Source organism: Rattus rattus, chromosome 15, assembly GCF_011064425.1.
Source record: "Rattus rattus isolate New Zealand chromosome 15, Rrattus_CSIRO_v1, whole genome shotgun sequence".
NCBI classification, from domain to species: domain Eukaryota; kingdom Metazoa; phylum Chordata; class Mammalia; order Rodentia; family Muridae; genus Rattus; species Rattus rattus.
Window position 1 is genome coordinate 12,397,087 of NC_046168.1, and position 21,382 is coordinate 12,418,468.

Below are 21,382 nucleotides of genomic sequence, written 5' to 3' on the forward strand. Positions count from 1 at the left end.
GCCTGAACGCTGGTCTTCATGAGACACGGCAAGCACTGTACAAATCAATCTCCCAGTTCTAGCTCCTCCCTCTACCCAGTCTGTTTAATACGTATGCTGCTGTCATTTTTTAAAGTGTCTGTGGCAGTCATTGCTACAGTTCACTTTACATGAGTACAGATTAATAATTGTAATAAAAAGCAGTCATTAGGCCTGACAAAAATTAAACTACTGTTCAAGTCTTCCTTAGCACAACAAATGACTTTGCTTAGCATTGTAAAATGCTTCTGTTGGAAATATATTAAGCTTCCTGACAATTTCTAAAATCTAGCTTCATACCACTTGGTCCTACAAATCCTTGTTGGTTTCCATCATTATTTTCTAATTGTTTCAATATGGAGAAATACTTAAAATTTCCACTTTTAAAATTAAATTATTCAGCGAGACATAATGGTACAAGCCTTTAATTCTAGCACTGGAGAAGTAGAGGCAGAAGATTTCTGAGTTTGAGGCCAATTTGATCTACACAGAGATCCAGGATAACCAGAGCTACACAGTGTGAGATCCAAAAACAAAAACAAGCAAGCAAACAAACAACAAAAACCCAAAAAATAAAAAGGAAAAAATGAAATTAAGTTACTATTTATTTTTCTGTGTATTCACCTGCAGGTGTTTCTATGTAACACATATGAGCCTAGTACCCAGAGGCCAGAAGAAGGCATTAGATGCTCTGGAAATAAAGTGACTGATGCTGTGAAACACCTAAATGCTTGGAATGAAACCTGGGTCCGCTGACAGAGGAGCAAGTGATCTTAACCAGTGAGTAAGTAATCTCCCCAGGCCTGAACATTTTCACTTTTAATATTTCAAATCTGGATAGAGGGCGTCTCCAAATTTTTAATAAACAGACAAAGGGATAAGTTCTCTAAGTGATACCAATAAAAAGTACTAACAATCAAGTTCTAGAGAGACAGGTTAGCAAGTAAGTACCTGTTGCTCTTCAGAGGATCCGAGTTCAATTCACAGCACATGTGTTGGGCAGCTCATCACCACCCACACCTCAAGTTACACTGAGTTTCAAACATGGCACCCACTTGTGTGTGTGTGTGTGTGTGTGTGTGTGTGTGTGTGTGTGTGTGTGTGTGTGTGTGTGTGTGAGAGAGAGAGAGAGAGAGAGAGAGAGAGAGAGAGAGAGAAAGAGAGAAAAGAGAAAGAGAAAAAGAGAGAGAGAGATTTAAAAAGAAATCATTAAGATGTTTTAATATATCCAAAGGGGAAAAATAAGTTAGTTGGGCTTGACAAAAACCTCAAGAGAGTTAACAGTGCACCTGGCTTAATCAGGCTATTTTTTAAAGCCATGTGTAAAGAGACCTAGAAACCACTATTTCTTCCTCTCTGTAGACTTCTTGGGCCTGGAGAGATGACAGATGTTAGGAGCACTTGCTGATCTTCCATTTCCTTGGCCAAGTTCTCAGGCTTTCCCTATCACACATAGGAGCTCACAGCCATCTGCAACTCTGATTTCAGAGAATCCAATACCCTTTTCTTACTAATACAGGCAATAGGCACACAGGTGTACAGACATACAGACAGGAAAAGCACACATGAATTTTTTCACATTTTTAGATATTGCAAAAACAGGTTTGGTTTTTGTTTTGTTTTATTTTTTTCGGAGCTGGGGACCGAACCCAGGGCCTTGCGCTTGTTAGGCAAGCGCTCTACCACTGAGCTAAATCCCCAACCCTGCAAAAACAGGTTTTTAAAGCATCAGTCACAACCGAGTATGACTGGGATTTACGGCTAGAACACTAGCCTAACACATCCAAGGGCCTGGGTTCACTTCCTAGCACTAAATGAAGTTTTTGTAAGATGAATACAAAGAGGGAAAAACTAAACATTGAATAAAACAGAATTGTTTGCTTTGTCCTCTAGACTAAAAAAGATGATTTTTATAGCACCATATTTATTAAGTACAAGACACAGTCAGGCAATGGTGTTAAATGCCTTTCATCCCGGCTGTTGGAAAAGGCTGGTGGATCTGTGAGTTCAAGGCCAGCCTGGTCTATAGAGCGATTTCCAGGACAGCCAGGGCTACAAAGAGAAATCCTGTCTTAAAAAAACAAAAACAAAAAGATGACATAAAGGTTGACTACTTAAATCAATAATATTAACTAACTGCTATAAAAAACTGAGCTCATGGGTTGACTTGATAGCACATGCCTTTAATTCTAGTCCACAGGAGACAGAGGCCACCCTTGTCTACATAGCAAGCTCCTGAACAGGGCTACATAGTGAGACACTGACTTAAAAACTAAGATTAGGATCCCAGCAGGCAGATCTCTTTGAGGCCTACATATTAAAGCCTATCTTTACAGGGAGCAAACAGGGTCCTTACAGGCAAAACCATGTGCAAGAATGGCTCCTGGCTTTAGTTCTCGTGCTGGGACAATCACACCCATGAGTGCAAAGTAATCTACCACTGTGCTACATTCTCAGTCCCTGCATTTGAGTTAGTCTGATGTCTTAGTTACTTCTCTATCACTGTGATATGAGACCATGATGACTGCAACTTCGCAAAGTGCTTTCTGGGGACTTGCAGTTTAGAAGATAAGTCAGTCCATAACCATTATGACAGGAAACACGGCAGCAGACAAGCAGACATGATACTCAAACATTAGCTGAGAGCCTATATCTTGATTCACAAGCACAAGGCAGAGAGAGAACTGTAGTCAGCAAAGCTAAAAGGACTGAGTTATCTAAATTACTTGTCGTCAGACATGGGATTTTTGCCCTGCTGGGTCCAGTCTTGCTCAGTGTGTACTTCCTGACCATGTTCCTATTCCTCCTTCTACGTCACTGTACACTGAGAGTGTGTAATCTGCCTTTTCATTTTACTCAAAATGAGAAAAGCCTGTCTTCAGTCTAAGAGACTTTGGACTTTTAAACAATAAGACTATTTTTTGTTTTTGAGACAGGAGTGAGGGAGAGAGAGGGTGAGAAAGGGAGGGAGGGAGGGAGGGGGAGAGCACAAGCGAATGGCCATGCTCTGGTTCTCCTGTAACTCACTATGTAGACAGGATAGCCTTGATTTCATGAGATGAGCCTGCCTTACCTCTCAAATGCTGGGATTAAAGACGTGCCACTCACTATTTTTGAACTAAATGCATTTTTCATTAGGATATGGCCACAAGGCAGGGAACAGAATGTGGTGATCTGAATGTGATCAAACATACGCTCATGTTTGACTACTAGGTCCACCACTTTAGAACTGCTTGGAAAGGATAAGCAGGCACAGCTGCATTAGAGAGGTGAATCCCTAGGAATAGGCCTTGATGCTTCAGGAGACTTAACTCGATTCTCACTGGATTCCTCACCTAGTATTTGGCTCAAATGTAAGCTCTTCCAGTGCCATGGCTGCCTGCTGCTGCCATGCTTCCCCTAAAGATGCTCATGTCATCATCAGAGGGCTCTAAACCTCTGAAACTGCAAACCCCCCCAAAGCTGCCTTCTTCAAGGTTTCTTCTCACAGCAACAGCAAAGTCACCAAGACACTGATACAGACTATATTATAAAGATAACAGTGTTTGTGGGGTTTTGTGGGGTTTTTTTGTCAAATAGTGAGATAATTTTGTAGAATGCTATGAAAAATGTTTTAGCTACATAACAAGTAAATTATTCAAAATGAAGATCACATTTTCCCCTAAACACTCAGACTGTAAACACGTATTTTACACAATTTAAAAACCTGCTATCAGGGGTTGGGGATTTAGCTCAGTGGTAGAGCGCTTGCCTAGCAAGCGCAAGGCCCTGGGTTTGGTCCTCAGCTCCAGAAAGAAAGAAAGAAAGAAAAAAAAAAAAAAAAAAAACCTGCTATCAAACTTAAAAAAAAAAAACCTTTGTTGTGGCGGCTTTATTTTATATAAAAGTCACAGCTGAAAGCAATCAATAACTATACATGAAAACTCATCAGAAGTAGGAATGCTGCTCTTTTCCTAAGCTGAGTGAATGGGTAGGCTCACTTTCCCTCCTTAAGTGTCAGTAAAGAGAGAACCAGCACCTAAGAGGGTGAGGTAGGAAGAACACCATGAAGTACACAGTGAACTCAAGATCAGACTGGACTATATATTAAGACCCTGTCTAAAAGCAAAGCAAAATGACATTACTAAAAACAGGTTTGGTTTTGATTTACTTTCAGATACAGAGTTGCAGGTAGCCAGCCCATTCCCTCCCCTTGCTGGTCTCAAAAGCTTCTTAGCAAAGAATGAGCCTGAAGTTGTGACTCTCCTACCTCTGCCTCTCCAGAGCAGGTATTACCTAACTTATGGGATACTGGGGGACAAACCAGGGACTCGGTGCATACTAAGCCAGCACATACTAACCTCTTGAACCTATTGCAGCTTCCTTTCTGTACATTTATGTAACCGAGCAACTACCTTATAACTCACTGGCATTTTCAACAGTTCACTGTGATTTAATGTTTTAGTGGTTCAGGATGTGGTACATAAAAAGGAAACTGTAACCTATATACACAGTTTTAAGAACAAATATTAAAACAAATCGGAGTTCCCTCTGATCACATTGCCACTTCTCCCCTATCAAATCTTTGCTTTAGAACTCTATCACCACAGCCCATGACATTTCACGATCTAAAAGGTTAGGGATGCGGCTTGGTGGATGGTGCTTGCCCAGCATGTGCCTGGGGCTACAGCAATAAAATAAGCTCAAGACGTACAGCCTGCCTTGGACCCCAGCCCTATTTCTACTGTGTGTGCTTATACAAGCATGAGCTTGGCAGGACTCTGTAACTCTGCAATGAACATCAGTTCTTATCCCAAAAGGCTGCTGAGAAGGTGAAATGAATGAAGTGCTTACACCGTTCCTCGTCAGTGTGCCAGCCATTACTGGGAAAACCAAGAAGGTAAAACAAGAACTCAGGTATGGTGACCTTCTGGAGTAGTTTTTTCTTTTTTTTAATAAGTCAGTAAAATGCTTCTCATTAGACTTTATCTTCGTGTTCCTACTGATGACATATTTTCATCTGGACTGTCTTCCCTCTTCTATGCCAACTATTTTCTAACAAGTATTATTAACTGTTCTCTACTTTTAAGATGATAAGTTTGTGAAAATGTTGCCTAAGCAAGTTGCTTAAGCACCTTTTTACCAGAGAAAAAGAACAAATGTGTCTAAACTCCAGTAATGAGGGACATTTTAAGATGTTCCCAATTCTGTGTATATTCAGTTTCATAGCCTTATGAATCAATCACCCAAACCCTTTGCACAGCAAACCTCCCAATTATTGTATGTCCATTTTAAAGATTAACTATGTTTCTCTGTGTAACTTTTTACATAAAGGCAATCTCAGAAGTGACACTAAAAAGAGTAACTGAAAATTTTGCACTGAAAGGTTTGCTATTGTGGCTTCTGCAGAAAAATACTGTGTGCATAAACCTGAAAAACTTGGAGGAAAAAAACGATTGTTATTTTTCAATATTTAATTTGCTGTCAGACAGAACAGGTTACAGGCTTTGGGTTGGTTCTGAGTGTTTCGTGTAGCCCAGGCTGTCCTCCACATTAAGCGCTGAGATTCTAGGCATGTGTTTAGTTTGTTGTTTGTTTGTTCCACGTCCCAAATGAAAGAACAAGCTCTAGAGAAGCAGATTACTAACATGGGGGAAATGTTCTAAAAATTAATCCTGGTATTGGAAAGAGGAATCATGAGGTAACAAATACTTTATCACTAAAAATCAGAGTAAAAGTCTGGTTTTTATGGACGATGGAGAAAGGGTTAAGTAGATGATAAAGTCTTAAGCTATGTGATCATCACCTCCCCTCAACTACTGTTTTCTTGACTTTCCAAATATTTAACCTCTGAGAGTGAGTGCCTGACACATACCATAGGAGAAAGTATGCCTGCTTGCTGGCCAGATGGGCTGACTATGAGGACTATTGCCCTCAATACAGGGCAGCTTACATTTTAGAAGATGGAACATCCATCCTGTCCCAATCTGACTTAGGGATCCAATGTTCTCTATGATCCTTCCTTCTAATTTCTGTTGAACAATTTTAAATTCTCCTGGAGATGACTAGAAGCTGACCTCCAACCACCAAGTACAAAGAAATACTCTTAGTTTCACAGAACTTAGAAAAATGATTAATAGAAAATGATGGCTGAAATCTAAAGTATCAGATTATGTGAAACTTGCTCTCAAAACTGTTTATGTTGCTCATTAATTTAGTTCACATTGGCCTCATATAATCACCGAGGTGCCATAAAGTGGTAAAAATGTCTTTACAAGGCATATGTAAGAACGTAAATCCTATAAGTACATGGGCACCCAGCATATTTTTTTATATTTGAAAAACCCATATAAAGCTTAAAATGGGCAGTTCTCATGAAGAGAAAAAAATACTTATTTAATTAGTAGATGATATTAATATGCTTCTGTCTGTATGGCCTTTTTAACATTATGCATTTTAATCTAAATTCACCTAGACTCAAGTCATATAAAGGGTGCTGACACTCCATTACACAAGTACAATTATCTACCAAGTCCAAGTAAGAAGCCAGTTGCAATGAAGGACAACTGTCTTCTCAGAATTGGAAATCTGAGACAAGGACCATAACTTCTAGGCTAGCAAAGGCTATATAGCAAGTTCCAGGCCAGCTTAAGCCTCACAATGAGAACCATTCTCAAAAGGGGGTGAATAAATATTAAGCAGTATAGCCATCAGTGCCTCTATTTTGTCTGTTGATTTGTTACCTGTACAAAGGCTGCCATGACTATGTGAACTGTCTATTTGAAATGTCAAGGTTAGGAAAGAGTGTTCCTTAAAGGGCACAGGAAGATAAGAGATGAGGAAGACGAAGAGCTTATATTTAATTTACAGCTCAAAGAATTCAATGATAGTATTAGTGAAAACTTACGAAATGAGTGCAGCTAGATCAGAGCTGTGCTTTCTTGACAGAGATGGTGAATGTAAAAAATACTTTAATGGAGATGCAAGCCAATATTGTGTAGTGTGATGATTTAACCACAAATGCCTTCCCTATTTAAATATTTCAATCAGTACTGTTAGCACACATACCTCGGAGAATTCTTTCCTCATGGCAACGAAGAAAATCCCAGATTCTAACAGTGCCGTCATCAGAGCATGTAGCAAATTTATTATCCGTGGGTGAGAAACTGTTACGTGAAGACACACAGCAGGGGAAAGAAGTCAGCATTTAACAGATCATCCATGCTTCTCAGACAGGGAAAAATAAAAACACTGTGCTGCATTATAAACAGGAGAAGGAAGTATCCAGTGAAGAGGCCTTTAAAGAGAATGTAGTCAGCTAACATATGCATCCCATCCACAGGCTTCAATTTTTTTTTTTTCATTTTCCATCAATATTCAGACACCTACTCAGTACATTACTAGTCTTAATGTTACCTGTGCTCCTTTTGGTATATTTCCTATATCAACAAAACATGGGGAGGTGCCTTAACAGTAAACAATGTTTTCTATTCTTAACAATATTCCTTCATATAGTCATTTAAGCCACACAGGAATACTGCTCAAAACAAGAGCATCAGTTTCTGCCTCAGACACTTAAACTTTAAAAACGATAGGTTGAAACACTTTAAAGCAGGCCAGTAAAGACTGAGTGCTCAACATCTTTATATACAATGTTTCTCATTTATTCCAAACGTTTGTGACAACCTCATGCCTTCTTCCAGGTGTAAAGCAATCCCATGAATGTTGCACCTTTGGTGAAAACTTTTAAAATATATACAGACTCAATGACTCTACTACACCAGAGGGAGCCAGCTTTCTTCCTGGCTGTGAAAAAAGATCAAGATTCTCAATGAACTGTATGAACTCCCTTGAACTTTTTTGAATGACTAACATTGAAAAAAAAAATTATGAGCACGACACTGAGGCCAAGTCTAGAATGCAGAAACATGTATATGCAGCAAGTTCTGTGGATTCTGAAAGTAGGAACAAGTGACTGCCAAAAGTGTATCTAAAGTGAAACTCTTCCCACACGCAGATGGCACAACCTTAGAAGAACGCTGCTTAGCTTTATTCTGAGGCGGCAGCGATCCTTCAGGCTTGTTTGTGAGACTCTTCCCCCCAGGTTTACTACACGTTTCTCACTGTTACGGAAAAGCATACAACTCACTGGAAAGGTTTTAACTCCACTCATACATTTGCATAAGTCATGTTATCAACAGTGAATCAGAAGAAAAGTCCTAGAGTCTTCTTTGACAAAGGTCTGCTTACAGCTGCAAAGCATGAAGAACCCATTCATTAATCCGTTAATGTTTGCCACGTCCAGAGAGTTATCTGTGAGGTTTTTAGTCCTATACTTTCTTTTTGAAGTCGTGGCAGAACCAAGCCAACCAGGTCTTCACTTAAGCCTTTTTTCCTTGAATTTTGTGTGGATTCTGAAGGTGATTTCTGCAGGCTTTAGATTTTATTCAGTTGTATAGTTAAAGACTGAATTCTTTATTTGGAATATTCTTGTCTTACACAGTAGATAATAAAAAGGAATAACGTATACACATTATTAGCCATAAATGAAAAGAGAAAACCAGTGCAAAATGTGGCAGACAATACATCTCTAACATATTGCAAAGGCTGATACCAGGACAAAACTACTTCAGAAAGGTGCCAGCAAAATGGTGAATGTGTGAAAACAAAGAGAAATACTGTGTTCATAAGGTGCAGAAAGTTTCCCAGAATCTGAGAGAGCCCATGCATCTCTGCACCCAGAATACACTTAGAGAGTAATCTAACCATGACAATAGGGACTACAGAAAATGGTATATTGTGTATAAACCTGGCCTCTCTAATCGCCTCCTTATGTGCCTGGAACATCTTGACGTTGTTCATGTTGGATTGCCAATATTTCACATATCCTCCATGATCTGCTGTCAACATCCACATGTCATTATGTGACCAAGTCATGGCCCTCACAGGGCTATCATGAGCCTGTGAAAACAGAAAACTTTTTTAAGTTTTGCTTTAAGAGAACACATGACAGAGCTAATAGGAACCTATACTAACTCAGAGCGGTAAACCGTCCAATTATTAAGTTTTACATTGCCAATGAAACTGACTGTGCTCTCAAGTTCATCAGCTAGCAGCTGATGGTTACTGTTACCTGCAATATGGTTTCAAAGTTGAAAGTCAGCCCGTTCCACAAGGTGAACTCCCCACTAGAAGCTCCAGTGACCAACCGTCTTCCTTCTGGGGTCCACTGGAGGAGAAAAAAGAAGATAGGTCACACATAAGCACAAGTCTTGCAATCTCACTAATTTAAGAAGTATTTCAAAGGCTTATTTGCCTGTTTTTACATATGTGCGCGTGCGTGCGTGCGTGCGTGCGTGCGTGCGTGCGTGTGTGTAAGTAAAACATGGTGTGCAGTGCCTATGGAGGTGAGAAGGTATCACATCCTCTTGAGCTGCAGTTACAGGCAGTTGTGAACTGCACGATATGGGTGCTAGGAACTGAAGTCAAATTCTCTGGAAGAGCAGCAGGTGTTCTTAATTGCTGAGTATCTCTCTAGTCCCCAAAGTCTATTTTCATAAAATATTAAACAATCAACATGAATATTATAGTTAATTCCTTTGTAAATATATTGTCAGAAAAGAACTTGCATCATAGAGAGCAATGAAAGCACTAGCTCTGATTCATTAGCTAAATTTAAATAATATATATTTACATATATATACAGAGAGAGAGAATATACCTATGTACTTAAAAAGCAAGTTAAATCATAATGCGTAAAGATATCACTTCGTTCTAGGCTACATAGTAGTAAAAAAAAATAAATAAATAGAAAAGTTCAAGTGACTGAATAAAAAATGAGCTGCTATTTGCCAAATATATAAAGACTAGTATGGTGGTGCATACATATAGAGAGAGAGAGAGACCCTGTCTCAAAAAAAGAACAAATGAATGAATGAATGAATACAGTAGGTGAGTAAATAGACAGACAGACAGACAGCCATGTTGCGCAAGCTCTTGATCCCAAACACTTGTGCAGCAAAAGCAGGAAGATCTTTCTGAGTTCAGGGCCAACATGGTCTACAAAGCAAGTTCAAGCCACATAGGACAATATAATGAGAACATGTCTTAAAAATATCCCCATTCCACAAGCAAAACAAGCAAAAGAAAACAACTACATGTTGAGAACATTAAAAATATCAAACATTTCCTACAACCAAATATTTTTTAAAAATTATAAGAGGGACTAGAAAACACAAGGCCCTTAAGTTTGATCCCACACAACAAACACATGTGCCTGAATGTGCATAATTCATTTTTCCTTTTGTTCAGCTTCACTCATTTTCCATAAAGGATATAAATACATAAAACGTCAAAACAACTATAATACCCTAAATAAAAACATAGTTCAAAAATAGGTGTCCATAAAGAAAATTCATCAAGTTAAGGTAACTTGGAAAATGACACAAGTACCTGTGAGGGTTGACTCTCACTGCTTTATCAGCAAGTCATAATTTTGATTGCTCTGAATAAAGTACTATCTTATTAGATTTTGTTGTTTGCTATGATCCCAAACCTGTCAATTTTTCAATCAGCTAAAGTGTAAATACAGAACTCACAAGCTTTATTTCTTTATAAGTTTCAGTAAACTGTGTTTCTAATATACACAAATTTTTCCCAAGATCTTATACTCTATCTCTACAGGAAAATCCTTATCCACCACACAGAGAAGATGAGGGAGGTCTAGGGCAACCTGCCTATAATACAAAGTGAGATCAACACTACCTGAAGGAAATTTATTGTAGGCTTTTTTTTTTTCTTAAGAAGTGGGAGGGGGCCCCTAAAAATGTAATTCAGAGCAAATAAATTCAAGGCCCTAGCTTCTATCCCTAGTAATAAGGAGGTGGGGGGGAATAAAGATACAGAATACTCAGGCTTCTTTCAAAAGGTCTTCTGTATTATAGAAGGACATTAAAGGGCTGGTCACTAACAGAGCAGTTCAAAGTGCTTGCTGCTCTTCCAGAAGACCAGTCTGGTTCTTAACACCTCAGATAGATCACAACCACCTGTCGGTCTCCAGCTCCAGAGAATCCGGGCAACCTGAATGCAACCCTAAAGGTAAAAGAAGAGACACAACTCCATAGGCAATCCTGACATCCACCTACACATCATGATAAATCATAAGGGACAGCCTCACACCCACAAATGCAATCACAACTAAGTTTGGGAGGGAAAAAAACAAAAAACAAAAAAAAACAAGGGGGCTGGAGAGATGGCTCAATGGTTAAGAGAATATACTGATCTCACAAAAGTCCTGAGTTCAACTACCAGAATCCACATAAGGCACCTCAAAGCCTGTAATTTCAGCTCGAGGACTGGTCACCCTCTTCTGGCCTCCAAAGGCACCTGCACTAGCATACACAGAGACATGCATGTATACACATGTACACATTATGTACATGTGTATAAATTATGTATACACCTAATTTAAAATGAAGTCTCACAGTTGGAGATTGCTCTACAGTTAAGAGCACTTACTGTTCCTGTAGAAAGTCTAAATCTGATTCCTAGCGTTAACATGGTAGCTTAAAACCACCAGTAACTCCAGATTAACAGAGGCAATACCCTCCACAAACATGGCATGTCCACAGTGCATTTACATTCACAGAAATAAAAATAAATATTTTCGCTCTTCTCTTTGGAAAGAGGGTTTTGCCCTGGTTGGCCTGCAATTCACTATGTAGACCAGGCTGGCCTCCAACTGGCCTTAAACTCAAAAATCCACCTTCCTCTGACTACTAAATGCTGGGATTTAAGGTGTGTGTTGACATTGCCAGGGTCTTACTTACTTTTCAAGATTTTTAAAAAAGATTTATTTATTTGTATTTATATGAGTACACTGCAGCTGTCTTCAGACACACACTCAAAGAGTACATTGGATCCCATTACAGATGGTTCTGAGCCACCATGTGGTTGCTGGGTATCGAATTCAGAACCTATGGAAGAGCGGTCAGTGCTGTTAATCATTGAACCATCTCTCCAGCCCTACTTTTCAAGATTTAAAAAAACAAAGAAAGAAACAAACAAACAAAAAAACCAAGTGGCCAGGCACTGGTGGTTTTTGCCTTTAATCCCAGCACCCAGAAGGTAGAGGTATATGCTGAATCCTTGAGTTCAAGGCCAGCCTGGTCTACAGAGTGAGTTCCAGGACAGCGAAAGGCTACCCAAAGAAAGGAAAGGAAATAAAATGATTACACTATCATCAACAGGAAAATAAACTGAGTATCTGGTCAGTATGGAAAACAACAGGTAAAATCTCTAAAATATTGAACAATGTGAATATGTTCCTGGTTATAAATTCCAAAGAAAGAAACTACTGGGCACCTCCACAGAGATTCCGAGTAGCTGTGTCAGTTTTCTGAGCTCCTGAATCATCATTTCCTAGAAACACCTAACGGCTTTTCACTCACCTTGGGGTGCTGCTTTTCAGCAGCAGTAAAGGCATCTCTATTCCAGAGTGATAGTGAGACCTACTGCAGTATGAACCTACAGATTCCAGAATTCCATGGAAACTACAACATGTTAAAAACCATTCAGAGCACATTATCCTAACAGTAGTTGACCAAATGGATAAAAGAATGGGTCCAGGGGTTGGAGATTTAGCTCAGTGGTAGAGCACTTGCCTAGCAAGCGCAAGACCCTGGGTTCGGACCCCAGCTCTGAAAAAAAGAAAAGAAAAGAAAAAAAAAAGAAAGAAAAGAATGGGTCCAAAGGAAACTTATTAGTAGTAAACCAACTATTATCTTGGAAATACATTTAATATAATGTTTAATTTTTATTTTATTAAAAAATTTTTTTTTAGTCAGGGTCTCTCTATGGTTGTCCTAGAATTGTATAGACCAGGCTGGCCTTCAACTCATGGAGATCCTCCTGCTTCTGAGATTAAAGGCCTATGCCACCTTGTCCAGCCTTGTTATATATTTGTAAATATAAGTATTAATTTTTCAAATAAATATCTAATGGAATACTTACCCTCACAACAAACACTGGGCATTTTACTTTGTTTGTTGATGTCCTAACAAATTTCGTTGTTACTGCATTCATAGGATTATTCAACATTCCTATAGGTGGGACCAGCTTTAAAAAAAAAAAAAAGAACATTGGGTAAACACACAGGAAAGAAACAAGGTTTACCAATACATGGCAAGATAACTATTTCAACAGCTAAAGAAAACTTCAGGGTAATTCCCCAAGCCATTAGGAGATTAAAAGTGTTCTACATTAATTAAAAGAGAATTTAGATACAAAGTTAAACATCTATTAGCATTAATCTGGAACTTACTTTCAGTGTCTAAGACATTATTTCTTAAATTGCTTCTCAAAGACAATATAGCAAAGTATGTTTACAAAAATCCAAACTTAAAATTAAACGTTCTATTAAAAGACTTTGATTTGTTTAATGTTTGAATAGTGCTTTCTATCCCCAAAGTTTATTCATCATTAAATATAAAGGAATACTGAAGTTGAGACAAAGTTAAATCAAAGTAAATACAGACATACTCCATTACCCTTCTGGAAATGTTATTTATAAAAATATAAGCGGCAACCTTGAACCAGAATTCCTATTCTTTGAAGTTTACATCAACCAAACAAGGAGGTTGTTAGTAAGCTAGTATGACACAACTTATACTTACATCATTATAATAACCTGCATCCGGCTGAATTGCCCGCATATCTCTCTGATCTCTTTGCCATATCCTATTCTGTTAAAAACAAATTAACTAATGAGTACATGGTCTTGTGATAATCATGTAAAATTTAATTATTAATGAGATCTAAGTGTATTTTAAATTTATGTGTACAAATATTTGCTTTCACCCATATGCACGTAGGTATCAAGCAACACATGCATGCTTGGTACCTGCAGAGATTAAAAGAGCATCAGATACAATAAAACTAGAATTACAGATGGTTATGGGCCACCATGTACGTGCTGAGAACCAAACCCAGGTCCTTTAGAAGAGCAGCCTGTGTTCCTAAACACTGAATCACCTCCCCAGCCCCCGACTGTAATGTGTATTTAAAAAGGAGAAAATAGGATTTGCGCCTGTCAGATTTTTCCTTTTCTTTCTTTTTGAGACAGGATCTCACTGTATAGCCCTTGCTAGCCCACAGCTCCTTACATAGGTCATGGCAGCTTGGAAGCAACTTACTTTTGCTGCCTGTGAACTAGGATTAAAGGAGTATCCAACATTGTCAGGCTATTCTGTTTCCTTTTTTTTGTTTGTTTCTTTGTTCCTTTTTTTTGCTTTTTTTTTTTTTTTTTTTTTTTTTTTTTGAGACAGTTTCTATGTAGCCCTAGCTGTCCTAGAACTCACTCTACAGACCAGGCTGGCCTCAAAACTCCAAGATCTGCCTGCCTCTGCCTCCTGAGTGCTGGGATTAAAGGCGTGTGCTACCATCTTCTGGTTCTGATCCCTAACACATCCTCACTCACGTACCCTAATAAGTACAATTAGGGGGTTGGAGGGTGGGGCACACGCTGGAGAGATAGCTCAGTGTTTAAAGGCACAGATTTCTCCTCCAGAAGACCTTAGCACCAGTTACTCAAAGCTTGTTAATTCCAGTTTCAGGGGATATACTACACATAGTAGACATACAGGCAAACAATAATAGGCGAAGATTAAAAAAATACGTAAGTTGAGGGAATAAGGATAGATTGACAACCATATTTCTGCCAAAACCATGAGTACAGAACAATTTCTTGTATTTGCTTTTGGCTTTTTTATTCTTTTCAAATTCTACCTTTATATTCTATTTTCCCAAATGAAATTGCCAAAAAACACCAAATCAACTAGTATAACATCACATGTCTTAATCTCAGTACTTGGGGGATGGAGGAAGATTCAGAAATTCAAAGCCAGCCTGTGCTACATAAGATCCTGTCTTTAAAAAAAAAAAAAACAAAAAAAACTAGTTTAAATGTGTCCTTATATCTAACATTTGTTACTATGTACCTGTAATGTACTAATTAGGTCAATGTGCAAACAGGCCTTTAACTACTAAGCTTAGGGGTAAAAGCAGACAAAACCAAATGAATGAAACAATAACATTTAACAGGTTAACATAAGAAACTCAAAAGTAGAGAAGCAGAGCTGAGACCCTTTCACTCCAATACACTCCAAGTGACTGTCCCAGGTAAGATGTGTCGATCTTCAAGCAAGTACAGAGCGCCTCCTCAAGACTACAATGTCTTTCTGAGAAATCAGAAGTAGGACATGGCATGTGCTCCAGGCAAGTGCCTCAGAATACTGCCATGTTGGTGGTCACTTATTATTTCACATATACGGAGTCATTTTCAGAAGACAATGAAGTCAACATCTGAAATGCTAATTCATCCCACTAATTCAAGAAATACAAGTAATACTTGTTACTCTTTATTTAATTATTTTTTAAAAGCACTTTGGCCGGGGCTGGAGAGATGGCTCAACGGTTAAGAGCACTGACTGAGGGTTGGGGATTTAGCTCAGTGGTGGCGCTTGCCTAGGAAGCGCAAGGCCCTAGGTTGGTCCCAACTCGAAAAAAAAGACAAAAAAAAAAAAAAAAAAAAAAAAGAGCACTGACTGCTCTTCCAGAGGCCCTGAGTTCAATTCCCAGCAACCACATGGTGGTCACAACCATCTGTAATGGGATCCGATGCCCTCTTCTGGCGTGCAGGTGTGCAGATAGAGCATTCAAATACATAAAATAAATAATTTTTTTAAAAAAGCACTTTGGCCACCAGAAATACTTTTACTGTACTTACCTCCAAATACTTAATGACAGAGGGGTTGTAGTCTATGGTTTTCCGGTTCACGGCCTTTCTCATCCGCTTCCCGTCAAAGGTGAGCTGCTGCATTGCCTGCTGCTGTGCAAAGTCAGGCCGCTTATAGAACAACTGTCGGGGAGCCTGGTGCTGGAACCTCGGCATATGGAAAAATCGTGGAGGAGAGCCAATTTCTGTAGCCATGGTGATGTTTTCCTACTAAGTCACTAGAATAGAAGATGGAGTATTTCAGTACACAAATCACATGACTTGACAACTATGGCTAAAAACAATTTTTTAACCTGCAAACATTTAACTTTTTCAAAACGTGTAAGTAGCTGTGCCTACAAGCATATTCTGAAGAGGCCATAAGAGGGCATCAGATTCCTGGAACTGGAGTTCCAGACAGAGTGAGCTGCAATGTGCATGTTGAAGATTAAACCAGGATCATCTGGAGGAGCAGCCAGTACTTTTAACTGATCTTTTCGCCCTAATCTAAAACATTTTTAAGTAAATACTTCCTGAAATATTTGTTTATTTGTTGGGTTTTTTTTTTTTTTTGAGACAATGTTTATTTGTGTAGCCTGGCTATTCTGGAACTAGCTAGGTAGATCCACCAGCCTCTGCCTCCAGAGTGCTGAGATTTAAGGCATGTGCCACCCAACTGTAAAATTTTTATTATTTATTTGCAGTGAGAGAGGGTATATGCCAAGTGTATGGAGGTCAGATGACAATTTGCAAGATGGGTTTCTCTTCTTTTATCATGTGGATCAAATTCAGATTGTTAGGCTAAGCAGCAGGACCCTTCACCCACTAGCCACCTTACAGGCCCAGTGAACATTTAACAGTTTTCTTCCTTGCAGTGTTTCTAACATTCACTCTATTTTTAAAATGAAGTATCAAGGTTGGAGATAAAGCTCAACAGCAGAAAGCTTACCTAGGAAGCATGTGTTCCTGAGTCTAAACCCCACCAAATAAATATAGGAACTAAAAATCAAAACATTACAGATTAAGTTTATTACAAAATAAATACTAATAAGCATGGATTGTAAATATCTGCACCAGTGGAAGAGAGTACAATGTATAATGGCTTAAGGCATTATTGAGATGTCTATTTTGTGTTTCTTCTAGGGAAGAAAAGGCAAGCATCAACTGAGTATTAACATTTTTCAAAATCTTACATGCCATCTTGTGTTACATGAGACCTTGTATCAAAATAATAAAGGTGGAAGAGGTGATAAAGAAAAAATAGGAGCTGAATTAAGTTTTTATTTTTATTCATATGTGTACACATAAGTATATGGTTGCCAGGACCCTTCGCATTAAAGTTACACGTGACTGTGAGCTTCCTGACCTAGGTGCTAGGAACCACTGGTCCTCTTGAAACCCTCTACAAGACCAATATATGCTCTTTAAACTGTTGAGCCATCTCTCCAGCACCACTATTAACATTTTCAAATGACAGTTTCACTTAGATATTTTATAGTCAATCTATTTTTAAGATTATCGTAGAACTACTTTTATACTATTTTATCATAAAACTCTTATTTTATCCTCTAAAAAGTTGTAAAGCCTTTCAAACTTCCTATTAGTGGCTGAGTGCAGTAACTGTAACCCCAGCATTAGAGAACTGAAAGAAGGGAGCACAGTTACTCTTATTTCAAAAGGAAGATTTTAATTCCCACTATTTTTGTTCTTACATTTGTTTATGTTAGTCTCGAGATTATTTTTAAGGGGTCCTAGAAAAAAATCCTTATGATCTTCTTCAGATAAAAATCATCTTGGAGGCTAGAGAGATGGCTCAGTGGTAAGAGCAAGTGGTTAAGAGCATTGACTATTCTTTCAGAGTTCCTGAGTTCAAATCCCAGCAACCACATGGTGACCCATAACCATCTGTAGTGAGATCTGACACCCTCTTCTAGTGTGTCTGAAGACAGCTACAGTGTACTTGGGCTGTGCAGGGGTAAAAGCCAAAGACAAAGGAACGGTGATAGTACTGAAATCTGGATACACAACACCAAAATAAATAGAGGAATAAAATACACATCTAATGTGTCAGTTCTGCTACTAAGCAGTAATCCCTTAGCTCCAGTCCAGTATGTTAGTTTGTATAAGATGAGAAACATTCTACCCTTATGAGTTGTGGATGAGTTATTGTGTATAAAAAGCACTTACAGCTGGTATGGAATCTGCTTATTCTGACATCTCATGAATGCAACTACATCTCGGGTTTAAATTAAAGTTTCACTCCAGATATCTAGGTCAAATTTTCTAAAGGCCTAAAGTTTTCTCTAAATTTGTTCTGAAGACAGTTTCATTATGTAACCAGTCTAGTTTCAAACTCAGAATCCTTCACTGTCTACCTTCCAAATGCTAAGTTGTGTGCCAAGGGCCCCTTAATGAGTGTCTTGGGATACTGGTTGCTCACAACTTTAATTCCAGTATTGGGGAGGTAGAGGCAGATGAATTTCCAAGTTCAAAGCCAGCCTTATTCCACAGAGAGTTCTAGGACAACCAGGGCTACAGACAGAAATCATAGGGGTGAGGGGGGAATATGGGGTTTACAACAGCATATTTTGGGCTGGCAAGATGGCCCAGCAGTTAAAGGCACTTGCCTGACAACCTGAGTTTGATTCACAGGACTCACTGCTAGGAGGGCAGAACCAACCTCCCATTCCCAACTTCTTGAGGTCCTCTAATATCCATATCACATATGTATATGTGTATATGTACATGTATATGTGTATATGTGTATACATACATATACATAGGCATGAATGCATTCATTCATAAACATACATACCCACACATAACACAAAATAAATTTAGCATTTTTTAATTTACTAAAAAAAAAAAAAAAAAAAAACAAAAAACAAAAAAAAAAAAAAAAAAAAAAAAAAAAAAAAAAAAAAAAAAAAAAAAAAAAAAAAAAAAAAAAAAAAAAAAAAAAAAAAAAAAAAAAAAAAAAAAAAAAAAAAAAAAAAAAAAAAAAAAAAAAAAAAAAAAAAAAAAAAAAAAAAAAAACAAAAGAAACAAACTTTCTTAAGTTTGAGGATTGAGTCTAGGATCTCACATGTAATACCACTGAGGTACAGCCCCAAGCCCACAAAAAAGCGTATTTAGATCTAACTAGCTTGCTAGGTAGCTAGCTCTTTCTGGGACAGGATTGCTCTATGCAGTTCTGGCTGCCCTGGAACTCATTCTGTAGGAAAGGCTAGTCTTAAATTCAGACATTCACCTGCCTCTGCCTCCCAAGTGCTGGGATTGAAGGTGTGAAACACCACTGCCCAGCAAAAGTTCTATTTTTTTATAGCCATAAATTTTCTAATGTTCATGGAATAAAATTAGTTTCAACAAAAAATATACAAATTATAACATGTATTATGCTGAAAATGTGTTAAAATAGCCAAACACAAAGACCACATGACTCTATATGAAAAATCAAGAATGTGCTACACAGAGAAAGTCTCTCAACTACAGGTTACAAGGGTCCTGGAATGAAATGTAACTACTTCATAAAACAGTCTTTCTTTCCAAGATAATGAAGAAAAATTAGAACAAGGAAAAAGAGGCAGCTATGCCACACTGAACAAGCTAAATAAGCTGAATGGTACATTTTAAAATGGCATAACATATAAAATGGCATATAGCTTTAATGCCAACGCTCTAGAGGCAGACATAGGAGAAGCTCTATGAGTTCCAGGCTAGCCAAAGCTACATACAGAAATTCTATCTCAGAATAAAATAAATGGTTTAAAGCGTGGTCTTAATGATATGTGAGGATATATCAACTAAAAGTGGAAATTTTAATAGACTAAAAAACCATTCAAACAGATATGAAACAGAACAATAATAGAAAGCTGGGGACTGCTGAAGCTAGGCAGAGGGCTGGATAGTGATAATCCTGAGATCTGCATGACAAACACCATTTCTACCATTTTGAGCCAAATCTGAAGCAAGCTTTATTAAAGACTGACCAAGATGGACTTTGGTCAGGACTACTTCCTGGAACTTCTATCTGAGTGGCCTAGAGGCATATTTTGTAGGGGTTTATAAAGACAAACCTGTAAGTAACCTATTTTCCCCATGAGGCATTTTGTTATTTTCCAAGAACTACAACTCCCAGCATTCTGGCGAGTTACCTGGGCCTTGGGAGAGTGGGGCTTACAGTTTAATTTTGAGTATTACAATAGGAAGCACTAAGACCCAAATCGAGTGTTGATGGCATGAATGACTAAGGTTCAACAAAAACAAGCAAGTTATTGAATAAAATTTGTTCTGCAAGGGCAGGTAGATAGAGCGCTTGTTCCATCTCCAGCACCACATAAAAGCAGGTTGATGGCAAATACCTGTAATTTGACAAAGGAAGAAATCTAAGCCAAGCTGGAATATGCAGGATGAAAGGGAGGGAAAGGAGGGGAGGGAAGAAGAGGAAACACAGAGTTCCAGGACAGACCCTGTCTCAGAAAAATACATAAAATCAAATCAAAAATGTGTTCTGAAGCTGAGGAGTGGCAGCAGAAGCCTTCACACTCCAGCACTATGGAGGCACAGGCAGGCAGACCTGAGTCTGAAGGCAGCCTGGTCTACAGAGTGAGTTCCAGGACAGCCAGGGCTACACAGCCAAACTATCTCAGATAAACAAAAACAAAAAAAAAACAAAACAAAAAAACAAAAACAAACAAACAAACAAAAAAGGTGTTCTGAGAAAGGTCTTTGGTTTTCTTGACAAAGTCCAAAGTACTACTCAAGTTCAAAAAAAAAAATCAAAATTTTGGAATGTTTAAAAAGGAGGAAAAAAAGCAGAGTGGTGGCAGTGACTGCCTAAAGTCACAGCACTGGGGAAGCAGGCGCAGGCAAGATCTCGGAGTTGAAGGGCAGCTGGTGTAACAGTGATTTTCAGGACAGTCAGAGCTACACAGAGAAACCCTGTCATGAAAAAACAAAAACAGGGCTGGAGAGATGGCTCAGTGGTTAAGAGCACAAACTGCTCTTCCAGAGGTCCTGAGTTCAATTCCCAGCAACCACATGGTGGCTCACAACCATCTGTAATGGGATCTGATGCCCTCTTCCGATGTGTCTGAAGACAGTGACACTGTACTTGTATATAATAAATAAATAAATCTAAAAAAAAAAAAAGAAAAACCAAACATGCACACAAAAAGGACGGAGGGAGGGAAGGAAGGAGGGAGGGGAAAAAAGCACAACTATATTTCAAATCAAAATTCAGTACTATGTAAGAAATATTAAATATTCGCTTCTGTCAAATGCTGTCGTTTGTTAACTACAAGCAATGCAAACCTCCCACACACACCTTGTGAAACCTTTATGTGAAAGTTCTGCTACCCTCCAACTAGGTAAACTTTTGTTTACACAAAGATCTTGCTGTGGTCTCACAACTCCGTTTATTTGACCTCCTTTGCTCTGATTCTTTTAAACTAGACAAGTGAAACAGCTCTAGGCTGGCTCCAGCAATAGGGAGCACAGTTCCCCCCTGCTTTAACTGACACCCAGATAAGCTCCTGCTGCAATGCGTTTGCACTTTCAGTTTTCTAAAGAGCGCGTTCTTCTGATCAGAAGGAAAGTTTGCCTCGTGGAGTG

At 38.5% G+C, this 21,382-nt stretch overlaps 1 protein-coding gene across 1 annotated transcript in view; it reads right to left on the reverse strand.

Moving 5' to 3' along the window:
- The window catches only part of Wdr33 (WD repeat domain 33), a 105,248-nt gene that overhangs the window by 61,893 nt on the left and 21,973 nt on the right, over nt 1-21,382 (reverse strand). The window contains 6 exon segments of the mRNA XM_032885892.1: nt 7,066-7,163; nt 8,807-8,958; nt 9,131-9,226; nt 13,009-13,113; nt 13,671-13,739; nt 15,782-16,008. Of these exon segments, the coding sequence (XP_032741783.1) occupies nt 7,066-7,163; nt 8,807-8,958; nt 9,131-9,226; nt 13,009-13,113; nt 13,671-13,739; nt 15,782-15,985 (724 nt within the window). The 5' untranslated portion in view covers nt 15,986-16,008.